The sequence below is a fragment of the Myotis davidii genome, unplaced genomic scaffold (genome assembly GCF_000327345.1).
Source record: "Myotis davidii unplaced genomic scaffold, ASM32734v1 scaffold196, whole genome shotgun sequence".
In the NCBI taxonomy this organism is placed as follows: Eukaryota; Metazoa; Chordata; class Mammalia; order Chiroptera; family Vespertilionidae; genus Myotis; species Myotis davidii.
Window position 1 is genome coordinate 1,458,806 of NW_006288258.1, and position 24,947 is coordinate 1,483,752.

The 24,947-nt window shown below is 45.2% G+C and overlaps 1 protein-coding gene across 6 annotated transcripts in view; it reads left to right on the top strand.

Annotated features, from left to right (window-relative positions):
* SASH1 (SAM and SH3 domain containing 1) overlaps nt 1-20,917 on the top strand; it is a 217,175-nt gene extending 196,258 nt beyond the window's left edge. For all 6 annotated transcript variants that reach the window (XM_006760153.2, XM_015561618.1, XM_015561617.1 and 3 more), the window contains 8 exons: nt 1,791-1,926; nt 2,735-2,904; nt 3,638-3,847; nt 4,634-4,784; nt 9,966-10,079; nt 13,840-14,939; nt 16,218-16,349; nt 17,507-20,917. In XM_006760153.2, coding sequence (XP_006760216.1) covers nt 1,791-1,926; nt 2,735-2,904; nt 3,638-3,847; nt 4,634-4,784; nt 9,966-10,079; nt 13,840-14,939; nt 16,218-16,349; nt 17,507-17,770 — 2,277 coding nt within the window. In that variant the 3' untranslated portion in view covers nt 17,771-20,917. The remainder of the gene's footprint in view (nt 1-1,790; nt 1,927-2,734; nt 2,905-3,637; nt 3,848-4,633; nt 4,785-9,965; nt 10,080-13,839; nt 14,940-16,217; nt 16,350-17,506) is intronic.
* The last annotated feature ends 4,030 nt before the right edge of the window (nt 20,918-24,947 follow it).

The window sequence follows — 24,947 nt, forward strand, 5'->3', positions numbered from 1 at the left end:
AGTAAATTAATACTATTTTAAGGCATTTAAGAACATACAATATTAGAGAGGTATATTTAATATCACTATTGTTTAAAAGCCCCCAAAACCACATGTATTTTTAGCAGAAGCGTTAAAAGAAGAATTGGATGTCTTATTTTATGATTTAGAAATGAAAATAAATTCAGGCCCTGGCTGGTGTGGCTCAGTTGGTTGAGCATCATCCTGTGCACCAAAAGGTCACCAGTTCAATTCCCTGTCAGGGCACATGCCCAGTTTCCAGCTCAATCCCGGGTCGGGGCTCTCTCACTCTCTCTCTTTATCTCTCTCCCTCTCCCCCTCCCCCTCAAAGGTCCCAGGTTCGATTCCGGTCAAGGGCATGTACCTGCGTTGTGGGCACATCCCCAGTGGGGAGTGTGCAGGAAGCAGCTGATCGATGTTTCTCTCTCATCGATGTTTCTAACTCTCTATCTCTCTCCCTTCCTCTCTGTAAAAAATTAATAAAATATATTTAAAAAAAATAAATATATTCAGGAATTCATACTTTGTAGCTTCAATAACTCCCAAATAATGGCACCTCTTTTTATAGTTTTTGAGGCCATCTGCTCCCTTTTCTTAAATGTAAAGCACAGTGTGTCTTGGATCAGAAGCTGCCATGGCTGTTTGTTGACCTTAAATGAAGCTCTTCTGATGATGCGGCACCATGCAAATAACAGGTTTTGTTTAGATGGTTTGGTGCTCACATGACTGTGTGATATGCCAGAGAGGTTTCTGTTGTGGCAAGTAAACCATTCTCACTGCAGACTTTAGAGGAGAAACATTGTCACACCAGGAATCAAATGAGCGTGCTACACTCATATGTGCAAAGGAGGGGCCCCCAGGCTGTGACAGAGCCATCCCAGAAGTGATCTGAAAGTGTCGTCGCAGGTTTTCACTAACAACACCAAAGAGGAGTGATAGGTACTAAAACCTGGGGACAACTGATAATAACTAAACCTATAGACATTTCATCATAGACTGAAAAATGGTATTTAAAAACATATTTTTTTTATTGATTTCAGAGAGGGAGAGGGAGAGATAGAAACATCAATGATGTGAGGGAATAATTGGCTGCCTCCTGCACATCTCCTTTTAGGGATCGAGCTTGCAATCCAGACATGTGCCCTGACTAGGAATCAAACCATGACCTCCTGGTTCATAGGTTGATGCTCAACCGCTGAACCACACTGGCTGGGCCGAAAAATTGTATTTTTGCTATATGTCTGAGTCCTCAGTTGGTATTTCCTTAGCCAATTTCATTAATTTGTGTAACTAGAAGCATACGAATCTGGCCTTTTTTTAAAAAAACAAAAACAAAACAACAAGAAGGAATATGCATATATTTACTGTAAATGTTTCCCTTCAAATAGATGATTTATTCCCTGGGAGTGATCCCAGATACTACATTGCTAATGGATTCTGCTTGATCTGCATTTGAAATCCGGCTTCTTTACTGGACTGTTGAGTATGCTGAGTCTCTACACCTTTAACAAAGGATTTTCTCTAGGAGGTAGATAGGTGTTTCTCAGGGATTTCAAGAATTTCTATTGAGCATGGAAAACAATTTTTAAGTGCTTAATTAATTGATACACAGGCCAGACTATTAAATGGAGCAAGGATATAGATTAAAAAGGAGGAGAATACTGGCTATGGCATCAAATATGGGCATAGAAATGGATTTGATTGTTTTAGTTGAGGGCTGAATTGCTTTGAATTACAAAATAACAGTTGTCCTCTTTGATGAAATGTAATTGTGTTGAAATCCATTGCAGGACACGGGCCTCGATGGGATGCCTGGCTCTCCTCCGTCCACCCAGCCCGACAGTGAACACGTGGACAAGCCCAAGCTCAAAGCCGGAGGCTCTGTGGAGAGTCTGCGGAGCTCTCTGAGTGGACAGAGCTCGATGAGTACGTCTGCTTTGTAATTGTAGACGGTTTCCTTTGGAATCAAAATCAGACTTACTGGGTGTCAGGTTCAAGCAATGTAAAGATAAAGAGGCCCAGGTTCCTACCCTTAGGGTGCTGTTAGAGAGAGAGAGCTGCCAAATATCTGGACCTAGAATTGTATTTGTTTAGTCGATGTACAGCAGTGGCACAAGAGAGGGGCTGATGAATTTTGATCAGGGAAGATAGGGAAAGCATCTCATTGGAAAGATCTGGAGAGTGGAGGAGGATAAGTCAAGTCCCCAAGGTCATGAAGATGTATTCGCCAACAAAGTAAGAGATGGGGGCAGGGTGGAGGATTATAAATGTCACTGACAATAAATGTTGGTCAACCACTCTGACAGTGGTGGTGTCGTCAGAATGGTGTGAGGAAAGGGAGCATACTTAAATCCACCACTTTAAAAGCACTTGGCCTTGGGCAAGTTATTTGACATTTCTGAGTTTGTTTCCTCACCCATAGGATGAAGTAAAAATGTTATGCCTGACCAAGGAGAGGTCCTGAATGTTCCGGGCTTGTGATGTCACCTGCATTCCCAGATCATAAAGATAACTTGCTGGAGTCCTGCCTGTGCAGTTAGGGCTTGTTTAGGGGTAGCACTGAGAAAACTCAGATCCTCCCTGGCCTCATCACTGGGTCCTGCTCTGGTCCTGACATGGTTTTGGCTTATGATTTTGCCCTTCGTGCCTTAACCTGCAGCTTCTTCAGTGTCTTTCAGCTTTGCTCTGCGGGGCAACTGTACTTATCCTTCTTCTCCCCGTGTTTCCTGTGCAGGCGGTCAGACAGTGAGCACCACCGATTCCTCCACCAGCAACAGGGAAAGTGTCAAGTCGGAAGACGGTGATGATGAGGAGCCCCCCTACCGGGGCCCCTTCTGTGGGCGTGCCAGGGTGCACACTGACTTCACACCCAGTCCCTATGACACAGACTCACTCAAGCTCAAGGTGTGTCTCTGTCTGGCTTTAGACCTGGGGTCTTTAAGAGGAGCTCAGTTCTTGTGTAGAATGCTTGGCTGCTGTGGGGCATAGTGGCAATGTCTTGGCTACCTTAACAAGCTGCTCTCCTCTGTAGTGAATAACAAAACAGAACCAGCCAGCATTTGGGACAGAGGCGGGGCTTGTGTTAATCCTCTGTCCTCACCACCTCATCCTCCTGGTCCAGACCCCCAACCTCAGCTTCCCTGTAGAATTCCTGTTGCCCTCCAGGATCCAGCTTCTGTGCTCTCTCCCTAAAGAGACCTTCCTGCCTGCTCTGTATGGTCAGTGGTATTGAATGGGACAGATGGAGTTCCACAGTGTAGGAGGCAGTCACAGAGCAGGGATTGCCACTGGCATTTTGGGAGAAATTCTTTCTCTAAGCAGTAGGAGCTCTGGATGGTGGCTAGGCAGTCAGAGAGCCAGGCACCTCCCACCTAGCTATGAGCACTGGGAGACAGACACTTCAGCCTGTGCTGCGGGAGGGCGGGGGAACGGGACCTCCAGCCCATGTGAGTGCCAACGCAGTCAGGAGTGTTCCGTCTGGCCCTCTCCCAAGTTCCCATTCATAATGTGACTTGTGGGACCCTGATTCTGGCCTTTGTAGTGTTTCCACATGTGGGGTGATGAATACAACTCATCGATTCATGATTCATGCTTAGCAATGTGCCTAATGGAAAGATCTTTGTTCCCTGGGCCCCAGAAAGGAGACATCATCGATATAATCAGCAAACCACCCATGGGCACCTGGATGGGCCTGTTGAACAACAAGGTGGGCACCTTCAAGTTCATCTACGTGGACGTGCTGAACGAGGAAGAGGAGAAGCCCAAGCGCCCCACCAGGAGGAAGAGGAAAGGAAGACCACCCCAGCCCAAGTCCGTGGAGGATCTCCTTGACCGGATTAACCTGAAAGTCAGTCCCGTCCTGTTCTGGTCACACGTTGCCTCTCCTTCTGAACTAAGCGAGCGAGGACACTTTCAGGGGAGGGAGGGAGTGCTCTCATGTCCTCCGTAAGGGTGGCCTATTCCTGTGATGATTATTCTACAGAAACAGTTGTCTGCATGCTAATGCTGCCCTTGACCTCTGTCGTGGGTGCTAGCTAAGCCGCGGGTCAAAATTTGCTATTAGTCCCCCAAAAGCAGTTTTTAAAATGCTCTGGGCTTGAAGCTACTTCTACCAGGAAGGGCAGTGAGCACAAGCCTGAGGTCTCTGCTCCGTGGGCTCCACAGAGGCCCTGAGTGTTCGCTCCTCTCACCTCTCCCACATCATTCCCAGCATCTGGAGGGGTGGGGGGCGGGGGCTACAGTGCTAGTTCTCTTTCCTCCTTGCAAAACTGCCTTGTTTCTGGGGAAGTCACAGGCCTTTCTGAGTTGGATTTCAATAGGCCTATAAATATTTGAAATGGCCTTGTCCACTGTGCACTGTGCGGTGTTAAAGAGATCGGTCTATAGCAAGGGGACAATTAAAATGTAAGCCAGGAGAACCCATCTCAGCCTGTAGTGCAGGTCTTCTTAACCCATGATCAGTGAAACGCCCCACCTGCCTACCAAGCCAGAGGACTGGGAGCTTACAAGTGGTACTACTCTTTCAATTAGTAGAACCACCGCGATGGGAAAAGTTTAGGGGTTTGAGGCTGGTTGGCGGTCATGGATCACGTGGCTGAGCCTGCTGACCCACTTCTGTGTTCTTTCCTCACAGGAGCACATGCCCACCTTCCTGTTCAATGGATATGAGGATCTGGACACCTTTAAGCTCCTGGAGGAGGAGGACTTGGATGAGTTAAATATCAGGGACCCAGAACACAGAGCCGTTCTCCTGACAGCAGTGGAGCTGCTGCAGGAGTATGACAGTAAGTCCTCCTCCCCCAACGCAGAAGTGTTCCTTGTTACATCATTGCACTCAGTCACGAGAGGCCTCCCGTAAGCAGCCAGCATATTCTTAGGTCCCTGGAGTCACTCATTTGGTCCTACTCTTTCCAAAGCCAAAGTCCATTTCGTATTAAATCAAAAACACAAAGACATAAGTTCCCAGTGCAGACCTTCCTACGGGAGCAAAAGATAACCTTACTGCTGATGTCTTTTCTGGCGCGATTCTAGGTACTAGTTGAGGAAAATGCTGCTCTAAGTGACTGAGAATTGAATCACAGCTTTGTTAAGAAATGCAGTAGATGTCGCGTTAGGAACTGTTGGGAGGTGTGGTTTCAGCAGGTCGGTGGGAAACTTGGGCCCAAAAGTGATTGGCATATGGGGAGAATGTTGCCCCGCCAAGGGTTAATTACTTCTCAGAGCACACAAGGAGTTATTTTCTTGCTGAATAGGTTGTCTAATGAATAAATGAAATTCATCAGCTTCCGTGAAAGAAGCAGGAAGTGGCTGCAGTGAATACACACTAGTAGAGCAGAGAATCCCGTATCGCAGGGGCTCGGCCAAAATGAGAGCTCATTTTTACAGCCTGTGAGCAGAACTCGATGGGCTGGCAGCTTTTATGAAGTCTGTTTAAATACACTGTATCCTTTGCTCCATTAAGCTAGTCTTATCTCGCTCTTTATTCTTCAATCTGACATAAAAAATAGTCCTGAAATTATTCATCACAAGCAGAGCATCCTTTCCAGTTACTGAATTCCAATGCATTTTCTTTCAAATGCTTTGCTTAGGGATGTCAGTAGCTAATAGCATTTCTGTTGTTAAGACACACCAAACCATGGTTAATGGTGGAAGAGAAAATTGTCCATTACTGAAGGCATCAGGACCCAAAGACAAGGAAGCACGTGTCTCCCCTCAGTTACTCTCACTCCTGCGTAGGAGGCCTCTCCTCTACACCAGCTGATAGAGGGGGCCACACGCCATTAAGTAGCTGTCTGAACTCCAGATATACACACTGCCTTCAGGGATAGGTTTGGAGGGAATAGTGTTTTGTAGTGAATATCACTTTAAAACCATGTCTCTTCAGTATTGGAGGTGTCTATTGGGGGGTCTGTGGCCAGGTTGTGTTAAAGAGCCTGGCCTAGTGCCTGGTATGGCCAACCAGCTATATTAATAACAATTAAGGTTAAATCATCTAGTCTCCTGGACCACATCTGCTCTATAAAATAGCTCAGTTGCTGAGAACAGCTGGTTTATAAACCCTGTTCTTTACCATTCAGAACAGGGGAAGCAATGTTAAAAAAGGAGTAGAAGGCAGGATCTGAGCTGAGTCTCTGTTGTATCTCATTGGCTCAGATACCTTGTCCTTCTCGGAACCCCAGCCTGAGATTTGCACAGGAGTATTTTGTAAGGGGGAATCTTTGTCCATCATGATGCTCACTCAGAGGTCCAGGGAGGGCTCTTTGCCGCTTCACAAATCCCATTTCAAAGGTATGCTGTGCCTCTATTTATAACATTCCTAGTGCAGTGGTCAGCAAACTGCGGCCCCTTGAGTGTGGCTCTTCCACAAAATACCACATGCGCATGCACGTACAGTGCGATTGAACCTTCGTGGCCACTCTCAACAGGCCAAAGAGCCGAATGTGGCTCGCGAGCCGCGATTTGCTGACCACAGTCCTAGTGCATAAAGCAGCACTTCCTCTTATTGGCTCTAAGACAAGGCTTCCAGGACTCGGGGTGCTAATTAGTGACAAGGCTCTGGGTCCAGATGATAATGTTTTACATTCAGTGCAGTTAAATTCTGTGTTTAAGAAATATTCTAAGCAACTGACCATTAGAGGAACACAATAGATATATGTCATACTAAATTCCTAATCACTGGACAGGTAGAGAGATATACTGAGGTCTTAGAGATCTTGCAAGTTTCTAGCTCAGCTTCCACAGTGGCAAAAAGCTCATCTACCAACCTGCCTTGTTGCACCCATGCCTGGGCAGTGCCAGCCTTCCTACAGGGTTCCATTTGGAAAAAACCCTCATTGTCCAAAAGCAGTTGCCTACAGTGCTCTCACTGTCCCAGGTCTGCCCAATGAAAGCTCTCTTTACGAAAATAATTTCTATAAGAATCTTAATGAGCAGTTATTTCAAATATGCAGAAAGGTACAGAGAAAAGTAAAACAGATCCACATATCCACCTTCTAAGTCCAAGTTAAGTGAACATTTTTGCTCCAATTTTTTTTTAATTTTAATTTTAATTTATTTTTTCAAAAATATATTTTATTGATTTTTCACAGAGAGGAAGGGAGAGAGATAGAGAGCTAGAAACATCGATGAGAGAGAAACATCGATCAGCTGCCTCCTGCACATCTCCCACTGGGGATGTGCCCGCAACCCTGGCACATGCCCCTGACCGGAATCGAACCTGGGACCCTTCAGTCCGCAGGCCGACGCTCTATCCACTGAGCCAAACCGTTTTCGGCTTTGCTCCGATTCTTTATTTATTTTAAAGAAATAAACGGTACAAGCTCATTGAAAGGCCTGCTATCCAGCAATTCCCTTCCCTTCCCTTCTTTCGGAGATAACTGCTCTCCAGGAAATGGCTCATGTCCTTGTGCACAAGAACCTTCTGATGTTTAGATACTCATCAGTGTCCAAACATATTCTTCCTCCTCTGTGTCTATGTGTATATTTGTGTGTGTGTGTGTGTGTGTGTGTGTGTGTGTGTGTGTGTGTGTGTGAAAGGTGGGGGTGGGGGTAGGAGTGGGGAAGAGTTTTAGCTCAGAGGCAAGTCCAGAAGTCAGCCCAACAGTGTAGTCCTCCCCTCTTGTTTGACTGTGAGAATTCTCATGGTTCTAACACACCTCTTTTCCTCTTTGTACCTTGAAATTAATGATAGAAACTGCAGGGAGAGGATATGGCCTTGATTCTGCTGCACATGTAAGGGGTACCCCACCTCTTCTTTCTCTCCAACAGAGGAAGGCAAGTTGCTTGGGAAACTCTGGCTTTTCGTTTTAGGGAATTTTGCTAAACTTGATAGTTAGGTTTCTGCTCAGTAGTTGCTGACTAAATCCTTTAGGAAGCAAGTGACAGCAGCCCCTTGACATATGCCTTGTGATTCTACAAATGGATTTGATTTTCAGGTGATGGGAGCGACCTCTTCCATCCCCATGATAACTTCGGTCTACCCTGCTGTGTCTGAGGAGGCTGACATCCCCAAGGGAGCAGACACAGTCTGCGCTTCGTGCAGTGGCAGGGGACAAGTTTTCTGTTTCATTCCCACTGGTCAGCACTTTGGGATCTGTTTTAGCTGAAACAATAACCGAACGGTCTTGCCAAGGACAGACTACATTGATTCCTCTTCCTGGGATGTAACTGATAGCTTGAAGCCCTCATTTTATAAGTATCATTTTCCTAAATAACACACTGGGCTAGGACAGAGACCTCTCCAAATCCACAGACTCTTCCACACAATGAGGACATCACTCTAGAATGTTCCACTTTTTGTGCGGGGCAGGGGGGCGTAAGATTTGCTCTTGTGCATCCAATTAGTTTTTCATTCATTATTTAAAAAATAGCACTCCTTAATTTGGGGTCTATTTTAAGGGCTTCCCTTGCCATGATTTCTGCTGTGATTGCTGTTATAAAAGCTTTCCATGTGAGTAACACAAACAGGAAGTGGTAAGTGGACGTAGAAGAGGCTGGCACATATGTGGGATGGCAGCTCTCTGCCTTCCCACAGTTTACTTTTTTAATGACCCGAGAAAGGGCATCAGATTTCTGGTCCGGTGATTTCTTTCTTTCTCTGTGTCTGTGGTAGGAGGGGAGGACCAGCGACGAGAAAAGGAAGGGAAAATAAAGCCCTTCATGCAACTAGTTCTTTTATGTAGAAAATGCTCCCTTGGTTTCTGTGTTATGTGCCCAAGCACTTACTCGGTGTAATAACAAAAGAGGTTCTTGGTGAACCTCCATCCCAGGTCAGTCCACATGTGCCCTATTGTGCAGCGTGCAGAGTGACCGCTGGCTGGTGAAGCCCACAGGACTTCCCCCGGGACTCACCCTGATGGCGAACCTTTTGAGCTCGGCGTGTCAGCGTTTTGAAAAACCCTAACTTAACTCTGGTGCCGTGTCACCTATAGAAATTTTTTGATATTTACAACCATAGTAAAACAAATATGTATATTTTTGATATTTATTTTATATATTTAAATGCCATTTAATAAAGAAAAATCAACCAAAAAAAATGAGTTTGCGTGTCACCTCTGACACGCGTGTCATAGGTTCGCCATCACTGCTCTAGACAGACTTTCACTCAACAGAAGCACCTGCTGCCTTTCTTTAGAATCAGGACGTTCAACTTTCATCATCCACCTTCAGAGGATTTATTACTCAGGGCCCTAGGGAGAGGGCTTCCTGAGCTTTCCCTGCCTCATCCTTTGGGCAGAAAGGCTGACCCAACACAAGGGAGAAGACAGAAGGGAAAGAACGCCCTCTAGCTCAGTCCTCACCACAGACACAAAAGGATTTCTCCCCGGCCCCTCCTGGGTGTAGGGGTTTGCGTCCCCTTCTGCCCGCCTTGCTTCATTGAGATAATGCAAGGGCCAGCACATGTCACCAAGGCCAAAGAACACTTGTAAATTGTAACAAAATTCAGTATTTCATTTGACACTTTTATAATAGCTGCTAAATTTGGAAAGCATGGGACAAATAACTTGAAATACAAATCTTAGAGATTTCTAAAAAGCATAGGCCCTACTGCTACTGTGAAAGGGACATCCTCACTCTTTACTTCTGCCCCATGGGACCATCCCTGGGAAAGGACTGTGACTACTCTTCCCTCACTGTTGGCACAGGCTCTGGGCTCCTCCTGTTTGAGACTGGCCTCAGGCCAGTCATCGTCTGGGTAAACTAAAAGGCATCCACATACTCCAACTACCTACCCTCAATCCCCAAATCTGTCTTCATGTGATAATTTATTTGAAAAGAAAAATATTCTGATCTCATTCATTTTTATCTCATTGACTTTAAAGTAATGAGTGTTCTTCCGAAAGTCCAAGGCTTAAAATGTATGGTATGCGTGGTGATGGCCGAGGGTAAAACTGGGATTTGGTTGACTTGGGAACTCTGCTTTTCAGTCCCCTTATGGTTCCATGCTTTGTGCTCACTTTCTCCAGGTAACAGCGACCAGTCTGGATCCCAGGAGAAGCTGCTCGTTGACAGCCAGGCCCTGAGCGGGTGCTCCCCACGAGACTCAGGATGCTATGAAAGCAGTGAGAACCTGGAAAATGGTAATGTCGGCACAGATGACCATGGAGGCACCGTCATGTGCTTCGGCTAATGACTGTCTTTCTTCCTCTGTCTGAGCTTTGGGGAGATACAGGCAATAGAAGGGGACATTTTTTAGGATTATTGGTGCTTAATTAAGATCCTCAGGAAGAATGAATATCCTTCAAGAACCTAGGCAATCGATGTTCTTGAGAAATGACTACAGCCGTTTTCCTATTGGTTATCCTTCCGTCCCTCTTAGACACAAAGGGAGAGTTCAAGACTAAAGAGACCCTCAACTTCCCATTGTCCTGAAACACTTAGAATCTTACCCACTGAGTGTAGATCATGGAAAGAGCCGTGAAGTTTAAAGTGAGGAGACCTGGGTTTGAAGCCTGAATAGAACATTTATGAGCTGAAGACTTTGATCATTACCTCATGTCTTTGAGCCCTCTTACCGCTGAAGTAGCAAGATGAGTTTCTCTTTCATAGATTGTTGTTGGACTTAACAAAGCAGTAATACGTTAGTAATATCCAGCATTTATTCAACACTGACTGTAAATTAATTGGGCAGTGAATTATATATGGATTACTAATTATCACTCAAAGGCATATTTTATAGATGGAAACTTTAAAGCTCAGAGAGGTTATATAATACCCGAAGCCATGGTTCTTTTCTACTCTGGCTCATACTAGGCTCTCAGGCAATATTTTAGACTTTATTTCCCAATACCATAGCATGTTCAAGTCCGTCCTCTACTTAGTGTCATCATACAGCGACCAGTGGTGTCTGGGCTTCATTGAACTGTAAGCCAGAAAGGAATGTAGTTAGTATTTGTTATAATAAGTACCTCCAAAATCCAGGATGGATTAAAATAAGTGGGCCTATTTTTAAACGAAAAGACAAAGCATACCATGGAGGACCTCTTTGCAAATGTGTTTGCTGATGTATTCTGTGGAGCAAGACTATCTCAGCGCTTGGGACTATCATGTAGGGGCCTCTCATTTCAATCTGCGGATTTCGAGGAGCCCCTCTGAGAGTATGATGCCAAGCCAGGGCATGAGGTTTGGTTCCTTCAGCACCGTCATCGTCCCTCACCTCAGTTTTTCTTCTTTCGGACATAGTAAGCGCAAGGAGGGGCAGCCCTCGGTGCTTTCGGCTGTGCCAGTGAAGCAGGCAAGCTTGTTAGCTCGGGGGTCACAGTTCCAGGGCTCCTTCAATGAAAAGATGAATTCTGTGGTGGTCTATCAAAGATGACAGTATGAAAACCTCTGATTAATATTAAAATTAAGTGAAAACACAGACTTTATCCAAACGTTCATTGCTTCATTTTTTTTTTTCCCCCCGTGGAAGCTAGGTCTCTGAAAATAAAGGGTCTACAATTACATCTTAAAATATTACTTTTTGTTTTTCAAAAGTCTCCAAGTTTCTGACCAGAACACAACTACCCACATCTAATAAGGTACTTCCTTCTCCTTCAGAGAGCTTGGCTGCGGCTCAGAGTTATGGTCCCCACACTGCATCGCTGGGCCAGCCCTACCCATGGTCTAGTTAATAACTGGAAGTTATCAGAGAATATGTGATTTTGCCCTTAGTTGGAGCATTGAGTCCCATACCCACTGCAAAAGATGGGCTCTTTGAATCAGTGGCTTACTTATAATATGTCCTCCATAGTTACATGCACATGGACGACATTCAGGAAACAGTATTGGGACAACAGGATCAACCATAAATTTCATTTTGGAAAGCAGAATAAAAGTATGCAGCAAAGGTCTGAAATTGCCAAAAGTTTACAATTCAAACAAACTAAAAGCATCCCCGCCCCCCCACCCCCATCTTTTTGGCTTTAACCACTTAACAGTTAAAGATATGGTACCTTCCCCACCATTGTTTATTCAAATGTTAAATCAGGTTACACAGTTCTGGTCTAATTCTCACTAGGAAAGTATTTTCACTGAAGGGAGAAATAAAGGTGTGTTTAAAGGAAACAGTGCTTCTAGTTCTAATTTCTGGTTTGTGAGGGCATATACCCACAGCCCTGTTTCGTTTTGTTGTTTTCTAAATATATTTTTATTGATTTCAGAGAGGAAGGGAGAGGGAGAGAGAGAGAAATATCAATGATGAGAGAGATTGGCTCATTGATTGGCTGCCTCTTGCACACCCCACACTGGGGATGGAGCCTGCAACCTGGGCATGTGCCTTGACCAGGAATCGAATTGTGACCTCCTGGTTCATAGGTTGATGCTCAACCACTGAACCACACCAGGTGGGCCTCATTGTTATTTTACTTATTATTATACTCATCTCTATTGGAACACACATGAATCCCTAGCACTCAGTTGGTTGACTAGATTGGTAGGAATTTTACAGATGTCACTGGCCGACTTTCTAATGCTCAGAAGGATTCAGGTGCACCTGAGCAAGAACTAGATTAAAGACGGCTCACTTCAGGTGAATTCAGGCATCTTCTGTCATAAGCAGAATGTGAACGTGGAATTTGTACATGTTGTTTATATTGAGAGTATGGGGTGCGGGTGGGGGGAACACCGTATTTCTAAAAGTTATACTTAAGTGGTTTTATGAATTTTTAAACTTCAGATTTAATGTATATGCTTTATGAAGAATTTCCCCTTTCTAATTTACCTGTGATGATTTTTCTACTACTGAGAAATGGGACCATGGTCAGTATATTTAGTAGTAACACTAGGCTAATGATTTCCATATAAAACTAGATAATAACCTAGCAGTGCCTAATAATGTTAGCCTAGCATGTTGCTAGGTCTGAGGGCTCACATTATTATGCACACAGGAAGACAAATGTCATTTGGGTCTCTGCTTTGCCAAATGCAAAATACAAGGGTCTTTTGGCTCATGCTTTATGACCAGGGATCTTCCCCTCAGCCCAGGGTCAAGGCACACAACCAGCATGGTACTAACCACAGTGAGAGAAAGAGAGGGGGGGTGGGGGCGGGTTAGATATTGATGAGAACTAAGCAGTTAGCACGGTGCCTGACCCACAGGTAGTAAATTCACCATGAGGCTTAGTGGTTAATGTCAGCCAACAATTGCCAAATAAGCAGATTACGTCTGGTTGATAGTCCAGTTAATAGTCTGACAGTTTGTTTTAATCAGGGCTGTCGTTTCACCGGGAATTAGAACCCTGTCAACATTTTATAGATTGTCTCAGGCAAAATACTCTCGTAAGCTTGCTCACTTATTTGTACCATGGTTGGTTGACTGCTTCTAGGATTCATTTATTTTAGACACACACCACAAAGAGGGGAGGGTGTGGAGGAAGGTGTAATTTGAGAAGTCCCTAGTGAACCTGAGGGGGCAGCACCATTTATGAACCTTTCCCCCCCCCGCACACGGGGCACCGCCCCTCTGCAACCGTGACCTTAGGGAATGACACTCACTAGACAGAAATTCAGCCATGTGGTTTCTAAGTGGGTTGTGGACGGTCAGCCTCTTCCACACTGATTGCAGCTAGGAACAGACTGATTTTGTTACCTGACACAGCGTGTTTCCTTCCCATGTAACTCCATTAATTTCGATCTCTGTGAGTCCTTTAATAAGACTAAGAATTTTTTCTAAATGTAAAAACGAGACTGTAGTGACCCTTTTACCACTCAACATCACAGATGGTGCTGGTCGGCCCTGAGTGTGTGTAATTCCATAATGGGATAGAGGAGTTGGAGATTTCAGTTACGTTAGCACGCCTGTACGTATCCGATTGATTCGCCTTTTAAGATGGGATTGTAACCCACTTCCTTGTCTCTCAGGCAAGACTCGGAAATCCGGCCTTCTCTCTGCCAAGTCATCAGCCGAGTCCAGCTTGAAGTCCTTCAGCGGGAATCAGCTGGGCACCTTCCCGACGCTGCCGTTACCGAAGTCGGTGGACGCCCTGAAGCAGGGGCTGGAGAGCAGGCTGGGCAGCGGCCTGACCCCTCACACTGTCCCGCGCTGTGATCAGCCCTGTGCCACTGGCTTGAATAAAAACCGGAGAAGCCTCCCCGTGTCCATCTGCCGGAGCTGTGAGACGCTGGAGGGCCCGCAGCCTGTGAAGACCTGGCCCCGATCCCAGTCCCTGGATGACCTCCAGGGAGAGCCTGATGCGGAAAAAGATGTGCCTGGCGCGGTGACAGAACCCTGCCCTCAGATTGTACCGGAAGTGCCACAAAAGACAGCCTCCTCCATCGCCAAGGCTCACGGCCCCCAGGCAGATTCTGCTGTTGACAATGCATTGCTACTGACCCAAAGCACGAGATTTTCTGACCCTCAGAAAACGACTAAGAAACTGGGTGGCTCGATTACAGCCACTGCAGGTGGCATGTCACCTCCTCCGTGTTTGCAAAACTATGATGCTCAGCCTCCTAGACACAGTTTAACAAGGACTCCTCTTGAGGGTCTCAGAAAAGGACTTGCTCTTGAAGGAACCTGTCAGGCCCCGAACACCAAAGAAGGTGAGCAGCGGGGCCCTGAGGCCGTAACGCCAGGCCGACATCCTACGCAGCCTCCACCTGTTCCTGCCAAGAAGAGCAAAGAGCGCCTGGCCAACGGCCTCTACCCCTGCCCTCCAGGTCCCAGCGCGCCGAGCCTGCCCCTGAAGAAGGGTGGCTCCAGCGGCCCCAGCGACTGTCCCTCTCCTCAGGCGTCTGAGCCTCCCTCCAGGCAGGAACCTGGCAGCCCACCAAGCTCACGGCCACCGCCCTGGCTCTCCGAGCTGCGGGAGAGCGCGAGCCTCCAGGAGCACGGCGTGAGGCTGGGCCCGGCTGTGACCAGGAAGATCTCCTGCGCTCGGGGAGTCGATCTGGAAATGCTCACTGAAGAGAAGTTACGAGCTGAAGGCATCGATCTCACTGAGGAGCCATATTCTGATAAGGTATCCAAGGCCCCACTTCACAGGCCTCTGCTTTTATAGTCAGGCGAGAGGAACACCAGTTAACCCAGGAGGCCAGCCTGGAGGCAGGGGCCATTCTGGCAGAGCATGGGGTGGCCGACAGCAGGGACCTCTCTGCAGCTTGGTGGTGGCATGATGGGGGCAGAGTGTCCAGATTAAATGCAAATACAGCCTTGGATGTTCTTTTCCTTTCTCTTTTTTCTTTTGCCTGTTTGTTTTTAAACTTTGGCAGCTGTACATTGCAGGGAGAACTATCAGTTAGTACTAGAACTGCTTCCTGAAAGGCTTGGTTTAGACTCTAGAGGACAGGACAGACCTGAGTTCCAGTTTTCCTGTCTTAACTCAACATGTATGTTTTTAGACATTAAAAATTCCTCATTTCATTTTCCTATTTGTAAAATGGAATTGATAATAACCTACATAACTACCTCTTAGAGGTATTATTAGGAACAAATAAAATAAATGTGAACATACTTTGAAAATTATGGAACCCTATTCAGATGTAATAACTGTATAGTACATCATCTTGTATGGATAACGGGGGAAAGATGATGTGAAAATTGCATTGTACCAAGAACACTGAGCTCTATAATGAAAACTCATTTCTCAGTTGAAACAAATAAAGAGTGGTCTACCAATACCACAGTGACTTTGAAGACAAATGAGAATAGATGTAGCCATACGTGGCTCAGGGAAATGCAAGCTCTGTTATAATATAATGCAGTCATGGCATCCTTGTTATAAAACTGTGACCATGAATGCCTTACAATAACGTCCTCCTTCTCCTTAATAGCTAGTGAGTAACCCCCTTTGGAATGACGCTGTAACCAACTGGGCTCCCTGGCCAGGCCTGCGGGATAAGTCTTAATAGACGAGGCGCAGCAGGAGGCTATGGCAGAGCAGAAGGCTGCCCTTCTCCCTGCAGTTCAGGAGACGGTTTTCAATAATATTTCGCGAAATGATCAGGTAGAGTGAGGTGAGGGCATTGGTCCCCCCAAATGTAGGATGGTTGTGTTCTACTTTAATTATGTTTCACAACATTTTTTAGGGCTCATGACTACCTGAAAGATGAAGGTGTAAAAGTATTCGGTCTAAAACATGCTGACTGTAGAGAAAACGTATTCACTTCAAATAAAAACTTCTGTTGCTGTTTCCCGGTCGTCGTAGCTCAGTGTCTTAACCTACCTTATGCTCGCTGTCCTTGGAGAAAGAGAGATCCTCGCGACCACGCCTGACACCACATTTCTGTTCCCCTCGCAGCACGGCCGCTGCGGGATCCCCGAAGCCCTGGTGCAGAGATACGCGGAGGACCTGGATCAGCCCGAGAGGGACGTGGCCACCAACATGGACCAGATCCGGGTGAAGCTGCTGCGCAAGCAGCACCGTATGGCGGTGAGCAGCCGCGGTGTGCACGGCGGGGGCCCCTCGCCCCGCGTTTGGAGTCCATTTAGTTATAGAGCTTAATGATGACACAAAAGAACTTTCGTTAAGAGAATTAGATTCATGCCCTGACAACTGAAAACAGTCAGGTTTCAAAACCGCGTTGAAGTCCTTTCATGTCATCAATACTGCAAAGTGTTCTAGTAGGGAATGTGCTGTAGTTTAGCCAGTCTGCGTGGGTGAAACATTTAGGTTTTCTCCATTTTTTTTAATAATGTAGTGAAAAACATTCTTAATACATCTTTGTGGACATCTGACTTGAAAGGGTTCTCTTCCTGGAGACAGCACACAGCCTCAGGGTGTGCACATGGAGTAGTCAGTTACCTTTTGGAAGGTGTAGCCCTTGGTCCTCCCCAAGTCCATTTCCCCGTCCTAGCCAATACTTGTTCTTACTGTATCTGAGATTCTTTATATCGATAAAATGTTTAATCTTCTAGTTGTTAATGTAGATTCAAATGCAGTGGAAAATCTGCTTGATAAGTTCACAACCAGGAGTATTTTACTTGTCACCCTGCTGCACAGGATGACCCACCTCTTCAGTCACCGTGGGGATCTCTCCTTGAAGAGCAGGTCACCACAAGACAAAGTAGCCAGGAATATAAATGCTCAGAGTGTGGAGAGTTTTGGGGTTAGATCTAATTCCATGTACCTTCTAGAGCAGGGGTGGGCAAACTTTTTGACTCGAGGGCCACAGTGGGTTCTTAAACTGGACCGGAGGGCCGGAACAAAAGCATGGATGGAGTGTTTGTGTGAACTAATACATGTTAACACTGCTGCTGGTGAAGGAGCGGAGGGGAGAGCAAGAGAACCCTCCGCTCTTTCGGCTCCGCGGACCAGATAGAACAGCCGAACGGGCCGGATCCGGCCCGTGGGCCATAGTTTGCCCACGGCTGTTCTAGAGCCTCAAGTACTTCCTTGAAAATTTGCCTCCCCTCTGAAAAATCTAGAAAAGATTCTTTATGCTGCCTGGGTTTTGACACAGAGCACCATCACTTGCTGATAGTACAGCAGTGTAATAGGTTAGCAGTGCTCCTTTTAGGCCTGTAAGAAGTAGCCCTCCAGTGGCACCTGCAGAGTCTTTCTAAAAATCGTTTTCCTTCTTTATCCAGATCCCCAGCGGCGGACTCACAGAAATCTGTAGAAAGCCCTTCTCCCCCGCATGTGTTTCGTCTGTGTCGGATTGGCTGATCTCCATCGGTCTGCCCATGTACACCAGCGCCCTCACGGAAGCGGGGTTCCGCACACTGGGCCAAGTGCCTTCTCTGTCTCACACTTGCCTTCAGGAGGCCGGCATCACAGAGGAGAGACACATAAGCAAGCTCGTGTCTGCAGCCAGACTCTTCAAACTGCCGCCCGGCCCCGAGGCCATGTAGCCAGGCCTGCAACGGAACTCCCTGGACAAGAGCCACCCTTTCACTGTGCTTACGATGCTGATGCAATTTCTCCTTCCCTGGACATGCAGACCAGACCCAGAAGAAAGGCCCAGTGTGTGGCCAGACGGAGCTCGAAACCTTGGCACGGGACCGATGCCGCTCTCTTCTCCAGAACAGCCCCTTTGAGGAAATGGGGGTGGTTCTCTTTGACACCCCCTTCCCCTCCAAAGAAAAGAGGAGCACTTATTTTTATTTTCAGAACACGATAGAACCAAGATGCCAACTTGCCACAAATGCTGTGCCTCCGGTCTGTCTGGGTGCCCTGGGAGAGAGGGCTGGGGGCAGAGGGAGGGGCAGCCGGTTCCATTTCTGATGGTGCCGCTGACCTTCTGTCTGTCACCCTGCAGGGTCCCCCAGGACCAGACAGGCTTAGCTAGGCCAAAGTAACAGACTCGGGAGTGATTGTCCATCGGTTGACACGCTCATTGGTTCAAAAGTAAGAAAATCTGTCTGCACTAGAGGAAAAAACAGTCCTATTCTCCTTTAGATAAACGAGACATTTTAATAATTGCTTTCTAGCAATCAGCTTTTATTTGCCTTAATATAAGCTTTCAAGCAGTTATCTAACTAGTGTTCACTACCCTGTAACCATAGTTCCAAGTCTTCAGCTTAGACTGCCATCTAACATATCTGGGATGTTTCCAGCAAAAATGGGCTTTTCTAATGATCTCATTCTCCGTGGCTTATTTTGTAGGAGTGTTTATCCGGCACAAATTTCACATTGGCTTTCAGTTTTTAAACTAGCTACAAATCTAGGAAAGAACTATCTGGAATTCACAAAGATATCATGTGTGTATATGTGAGTGTGGGGGGCGGGCGGTGTGTGGGTGCATATAGAACCACCTTTCATTTTAATCAGTTTAGTATTGTTACCCTGTTGGTCACTGTGCTGCGGTGTTGGCTTGGACTCCTGACCAGGTCCATCCCAAAACTCCGTCATCAGATCACCTTTGCAAAGAGTCCTTGTAAGGCTGGTTTCAGAGAGATGTTTTAAAAAAGGGAAGTAGTTTATGAGATGTTTTTAAAGCCTTTTTTTATCCCCTGTTTTACAATTAAGATATTGTTTTCCTTCTTATTTAGATAATTCTTTTCATTCAAATAAAGGTTCAGTTTGGAGCCAGACATACCACATATTTGCCACATATTAAGTATTTGCATATTTTCGGTTGTTTCCAACTGATATCAGCACATTCTATCCTCTCTTAGTCTGTGTCTGATTTTACAGCAAGCAGAAGTTTAGGCAACTACACGAATAAGGTTTCCATTTTTATAAGATGACTTTGCTTTACATTCTTATCGTGAGCACTGTGCTAAGCATTGAATGTGATTATTTACAGTACAGATTCAACACAAAACTCTGATCAAAAGTTCTGTAATATTTCATCTACTCGCTCAGATAAATGATTTCCCTCAGGAGGGAAAATAGTGATTTCCTTCACCCCAAAGCCATCTTTAGTGTTTGCTTTATATATTTAAATCCACGTTTCGGGGGGAAGAACGTTCTCAGGTGATGTATGTGTTCATGCTTCGGTATGCGTTTTTAAAAATAATAGACATTCTTCAAGGATACCTTCTGTAGGGTGCCAAGTGAAAAAGTTGTGGAAATCTAGAATAAAAAAGCAAAAGCTGTTGAATTTCTGTGGCACTCTTAAAGCAGCCCGTTTTTGGCACCTTGGGTTCTGACATCCCGGTTAGCATAGTCCATTTGGGAAGTAAGGCGGCCGCAGTTCTGTAACCACGTGGCGGAACCGTATTTCCCGTGGCGCGGTGGAGGCAGGGCTAAGACGGGCTTCTCACCTGTGTTTGCAGTAAGCTCAGCATGAAGGGAGGGGCCCTGCTCATATTTAAAGCTGAGCCAAATGACCACGCATAAATCAGGTAACAGGGGAAGGAGAAATCCTGTGTGAATTCCCACGTTTCAATTCCTTTTCACTGTAACATTGTCATTTAAGTAAAAATGGCACCAGAAAAGGGAATTCTCTGAGCCTGAGCTTTTGAGAATGCCAAACCGTATTTTTGTCACTCTTCCTTGGAAATCATTGCCTTTGCATACAAACCTCACCTTCAGGGACCACGAATGATTGTCGGTGGGAAGGTCTTCCTAATCTTAAAGTTCTGGGGTGGTTTTTACTTGATTGTGCTTTTTAAAATCCTTTGTTTTTAATTGTTAGTGTTTGTTGAGTCTTCTTTTGCTTTAAACTCTTAACTTGATCTTAGAGGGAAAAAAAGCCTCAGTGTTTGTGTGTGGCATTTGACCGAGGTGGTTTGGGGCTGCCTGCAGGTGTTGGAAGACAGGAGGAGGTGTCAGCAATATCCAGGTTTCACCAGTTGCACTTGGTACAGGAGGTTGAGGAACCGGTGGAAACGGTTGTCGAGGGAAAGCACAAAAGAAACCTGGAGAGGCAGTTAGGCTCAGGTAGCTACACATCCGTTGTGTACATTTTTGCTTGGAAGCTGGCTAGGAGGAGATGCAGCCGGCCCTGACCACGACTGACATTCCCACATAGCCAAGTAGGAGATAGATTTCTATGGCCCGCCCGCCTTCTTAGCCAGAGCCCGTTCCTCCCACCTGAACTGGCGGCGGGTGACATTGGAAATTACCGGTGTATTGGTAATCCGTTCCTGACATAGCAAAGTTTGCTTTCATACCAGCAGCAAAGGGAGTCAGTTCACCAAGTCACTGCTGCCTGTGTGTACTATATTCTTTACAGAAAAATAAACCTAGTCGTCTGAGTCCAAGCTACCTTGATTTTTAAATTGATAGAGAAAACAAGAAACTGTCAAGCAAGTTATATAACAACTAACAACATTGCACTTTCTGTATATGAAATCAGTATTTAAATAACTTATTTTTCTCCATTGCTGTTTTTAAACATTGTAAGTAGCTGTAATATACCAGTACCAGTATGTTCTCGCAATTGCTTCAGCCCAAGAAAGCTGTGTATTGTTTTAAAAATTGTAAAAATTATTGTGACGATTCATTTAGCAAAGAGAAAGGACGGAAGGGTTTTCCTATGTATCAAAACTTGTCTATAATTGTCATCTATGTACCTAGAAAAAAAAAGTAAATAAATTTCTTCAGTTGAATATGCCTCTTTTGTTGTTCCTTGGGTATTTCAAATATGAATGGAAGAGAAGTGAAAAGGAATTCATAAAGTGTGATTTAAGATAGAAGATATATTATAAAAATAGTAGTAACTGTATATAATTACTCCTGCCATAACACCCGTCAATGTCTGACACACACCAATTCTCTTTGCCAATGTATTGCAATTTTTTTTTCAAGTGTTGCCAAGTCAAATAATATAATCACAGCATCCTAAACCATGAAGAGATTGGTGGAAGGCATTAATAGTCTAAGCCAGTGATGGCGAACCTTTTGAGCTCGGCGTGTCAGCATTTTGAAAAACCCTAACTTAACTCTGGTGCTGTGTCACATATAGGAATTTTTTGATATTTGCAACCATAGTAAAACAAAGATTTATATTTTTGATATGTATTTTATATATTTAAATGCCATTTAACAAAGAAAAATCAACCAAAAAAATGAGTTTGTGTGTCACCTCTGACACGCGTGTCATAGGTTCGCCATCACTGGTAAGCCCATCATTTTCAAATGAGTTCTGAGACCACATAGGTGGTTGAATTGTCCAATATCACACAGTTAACAAAACCCAAGCTTTCTATTGGCAAAAAACAAAAAAAACTAGATTGGGATATTCTAGAAACTAATCAACTACACAAAAATCCTTTTCAACATGGATGTACCACAATTGACATAAAAACATTTTGTATGAGGAGGGAGTGTGTTTAATAGAAAACTTTGGCTAGGTAATGCATGCAGTTGAAAGAAAAGAAAACAAAAATCACCCTTTTCCCCAGCGCACCCATTTCTCACTGTAGGTGAGTTATAACCAGTGTTCGCTTATCTTTTCAGAAATGCTCTATGTACTTGCAAATATAACTTCATGTGTATTTTTCTATATAGGAATGATGGCCTATTCTTCACACTTCTTCACCCTGCTTTTAAATTCAGTCTATCTTGGATGTCTTACCTGTGTAATATTCCATATGCAGATAATTTATTTAGCCAGTATTCTGACAAGTTTTTGCTGTTATAAAAAAGCTATTATGAATACAGTATCCTTATACTTAGCATCTGGAATGGCTGTGTTAAAATTATGTGTATTTTGAATTTTGATAGAATAATTTAAATCCACTGGTGGATTTCATTAAAGGAAGTTTTACCATGACAGTATAGGTTTTATTTATAAACTAGAGACGTGGTGCATGACATTCATGCACTGGGGGAGGAGGGGGAGATGTTCCCTCTGCCTGGCCTGTGCCCTCTCACAGTCCAGGACCCCTTGAGTGATGTCCACCTGCTCGTGGGGAGCGGGCCTAAGCCAGCAGACAGAGGCGGGAGAGGCTCCTGCCCCCACCTCTGCACTCACCAGCCATGAGCCCAGCTTCTGGCTGAGCTGTGCTCCCCCTGTGGGAGTGCACTGACCACCAGGGTCAGCTCCTGCATTGAGCATCTGCCCGCTGGTGGTCAGTGCATGTCATTCAGTAGATTTACATATTAGCCTTTTATTATATAAGATCATTGTCTTCCTCTGCACCCCCCACCCCCAGTCTGTTTTGTAAATGGGGATATTTCATATACTCTTATTCAGGCGTGCACCTGAAATGCTGCATTGTCTTAACTAACCATACACATCAGATCTGATTGCTCTCAAGATGACTCCTAAGATTCAATAGCTCAACTCAAAGAAATTACCTTTTTCTTATGATTCCTTAAGAAGGTTTGACTGGATTCTTGGGTTTATGCTAACCACACACTCATTTGGAAGCCTTGGAATAATGACTTTCTTTACTCTTAGACCCACTCAGAGCAAACACAGTGCTTCCTGAGAGAGATGGAGACAAAGGAGAGGTGGGTGCTCGCTCAGGCATAGATGCGGACACCTCGTCAGGGGACGGTGGGCAGCACTGTTTGGAAGCATTCCCATTCCTCATGCAGCACCCCAGCACTGTCCGGAACTCAGAAAAGGGAACTAGCTGTCACCTCTGTGCACTTTAATAACAACTCCTGAGAAGTCCTATCTAACCCTTTTTTGAGTCCAATATGGAAGGAAGGCCACCAGGACACGTGTGGGAGCCAGCGAAGTGAAGACTAACCTGCCTAGAGTTTACCACCATCCCAGGCCTCCTCCACACCTGGGTAATGAATGTGGTCATAGCCATAGAGGAGAGGTATACAAAGGGCCATGGGGCCCTAGCCGGTTTGGCTCAGTGGATAGAGCGTCGGCCTTCAGACTAAAGGGGTCCCGGGTTCCATTCCGGTCAAGGGCACATGCCGGCGTTGTGGGCTCAGTCCCCAGTAGGGGGTGTACAGGAGGCTGCTGATCAAAGATTCTTTCTCATTGTTGATCTATCTCTCCCTCTCCTTCTCCCTCTCTGAAATCAATAAAAATATATTAAAAAAACACACACCTCAAAAAAACAAAAACAAAACCAAAGAGCCATGGGAACCAGAGGAGAAGCTGACTGTCTGAAGGAGAAAAGGCCAGAGGTGGTAGTTACGTGGATTATAACAGTGTGCCTGTGTGCTAAGAGCATTAGATTCTAAAAAGACACAAGGTCTTAAGAAGTATGAGGAGCTTATCTCTTGCATCCCCTAACTCCTGATCTGCCAGGCTCTCATCCGAGTGGCTTTATCTGCCCCCACTAAATAGAAGCATTGGAACCATCATGGGGCCGCTCCCTGGCTCTCCTTTCAGCCCACCTGCAAATTCCCTGCATCCACACCTGGTCCTTCCTCCTTGCTTCAGCCATGGCAAAAGAGGTGTCCCTCTGTCTATCTATTCCTTCTACTTGTGTTTAGGATCCTGTTCTGGGACATCCTCACCCCCACCCACTCACCCAACATGTATTTTCTCACTTCTCTGCAGCTTCCCCTTGAACATGGGTTTGCAATGGCTGTTGCTGCCCTTTCCTGGAGGAGGGGTGCTCACTCCCAAATGTCCCCCGCTTTTTGGATAATCATACTGTTCCTTTGGGAGAATCACCCTCCCCTGCATTTCAAGGGATCCTGGTGCAACCGTCAGTCGTGGTGTCCCACAGCCCCCTCTGAAGGAGTACAGCTTAGGTAAGGCCGTTCGGGTTCCCTTTCCCCAAAATTGAGCTCTGAGCTGAAAGTCAGGCACATAAGATGGAGCTGAGCCATGTTGATGGCGGTGACACCTGAGTCCATAAAGCAACCGAGGTGCCTTATGCCTTCCTGTCCTTGCCAAGGCTTGTTCAGCTTTGCCTTTAATTCCTTATGCTGCTGGCAGCAAACATTTCTCCTCGGGCACCCCTAAAGTAATATTCCAGAAAGGAGGACTCCCTTGCATATTTTAAAATTGCCCTCCAAAAGTTTTGAATCATGAGGGAACAGTTGCAACATTATACATTTCTAGTTTACTATAAATATTTACATTTTAAAATAAAACTGCAACATTACTTTAAAATATATACCTCCAGTGGGAAATAAATCCCATAGCAGTTTAATACCTACCGTTGTCCACTGAAAGCACACAAGAACAATTTTAAAATTGTATTCTTTTCTCCTTGAAACCTTCCATCGATTCTACTTCCTCCACACACTTTTATTTCCATGCAATGTATTTTTATGAGTGTATTTTTGATCATCCTATCACAGTCCCCTCTAATAATGTTTTTTATTAAAGTTTAATTTCTTTTGGTCACTAAGCTCTACTTGCAAAAAGAAATCTGGGCTTAATTATCCTTACTGTGATTATTAGCGATCAACTTATTAATGTACATTAATATATTTAATTTATTAAATTTATCAATTTATTAATTATCATTTTGCTAGATAATGATAAAAGTGAAAGTGTTATTGAAAAAGCCTGTCGTTTGACGGATGGTGGGGGCGGGGCTGCCTTCTGCGGCCTTGGTTTTAGATGTTGCCACACCTGCTGTTTGAAGTCTGCGGAATTGCTTGCAGCCCAGCATTTTTCAAGCTGTTTAGATGGGTGCTTGTGTGTGAAGTGGGAGAAGGCCGTTGGTAAGCGAAGAGATGGGAAAGGCACACCAGCCGCATGATCCT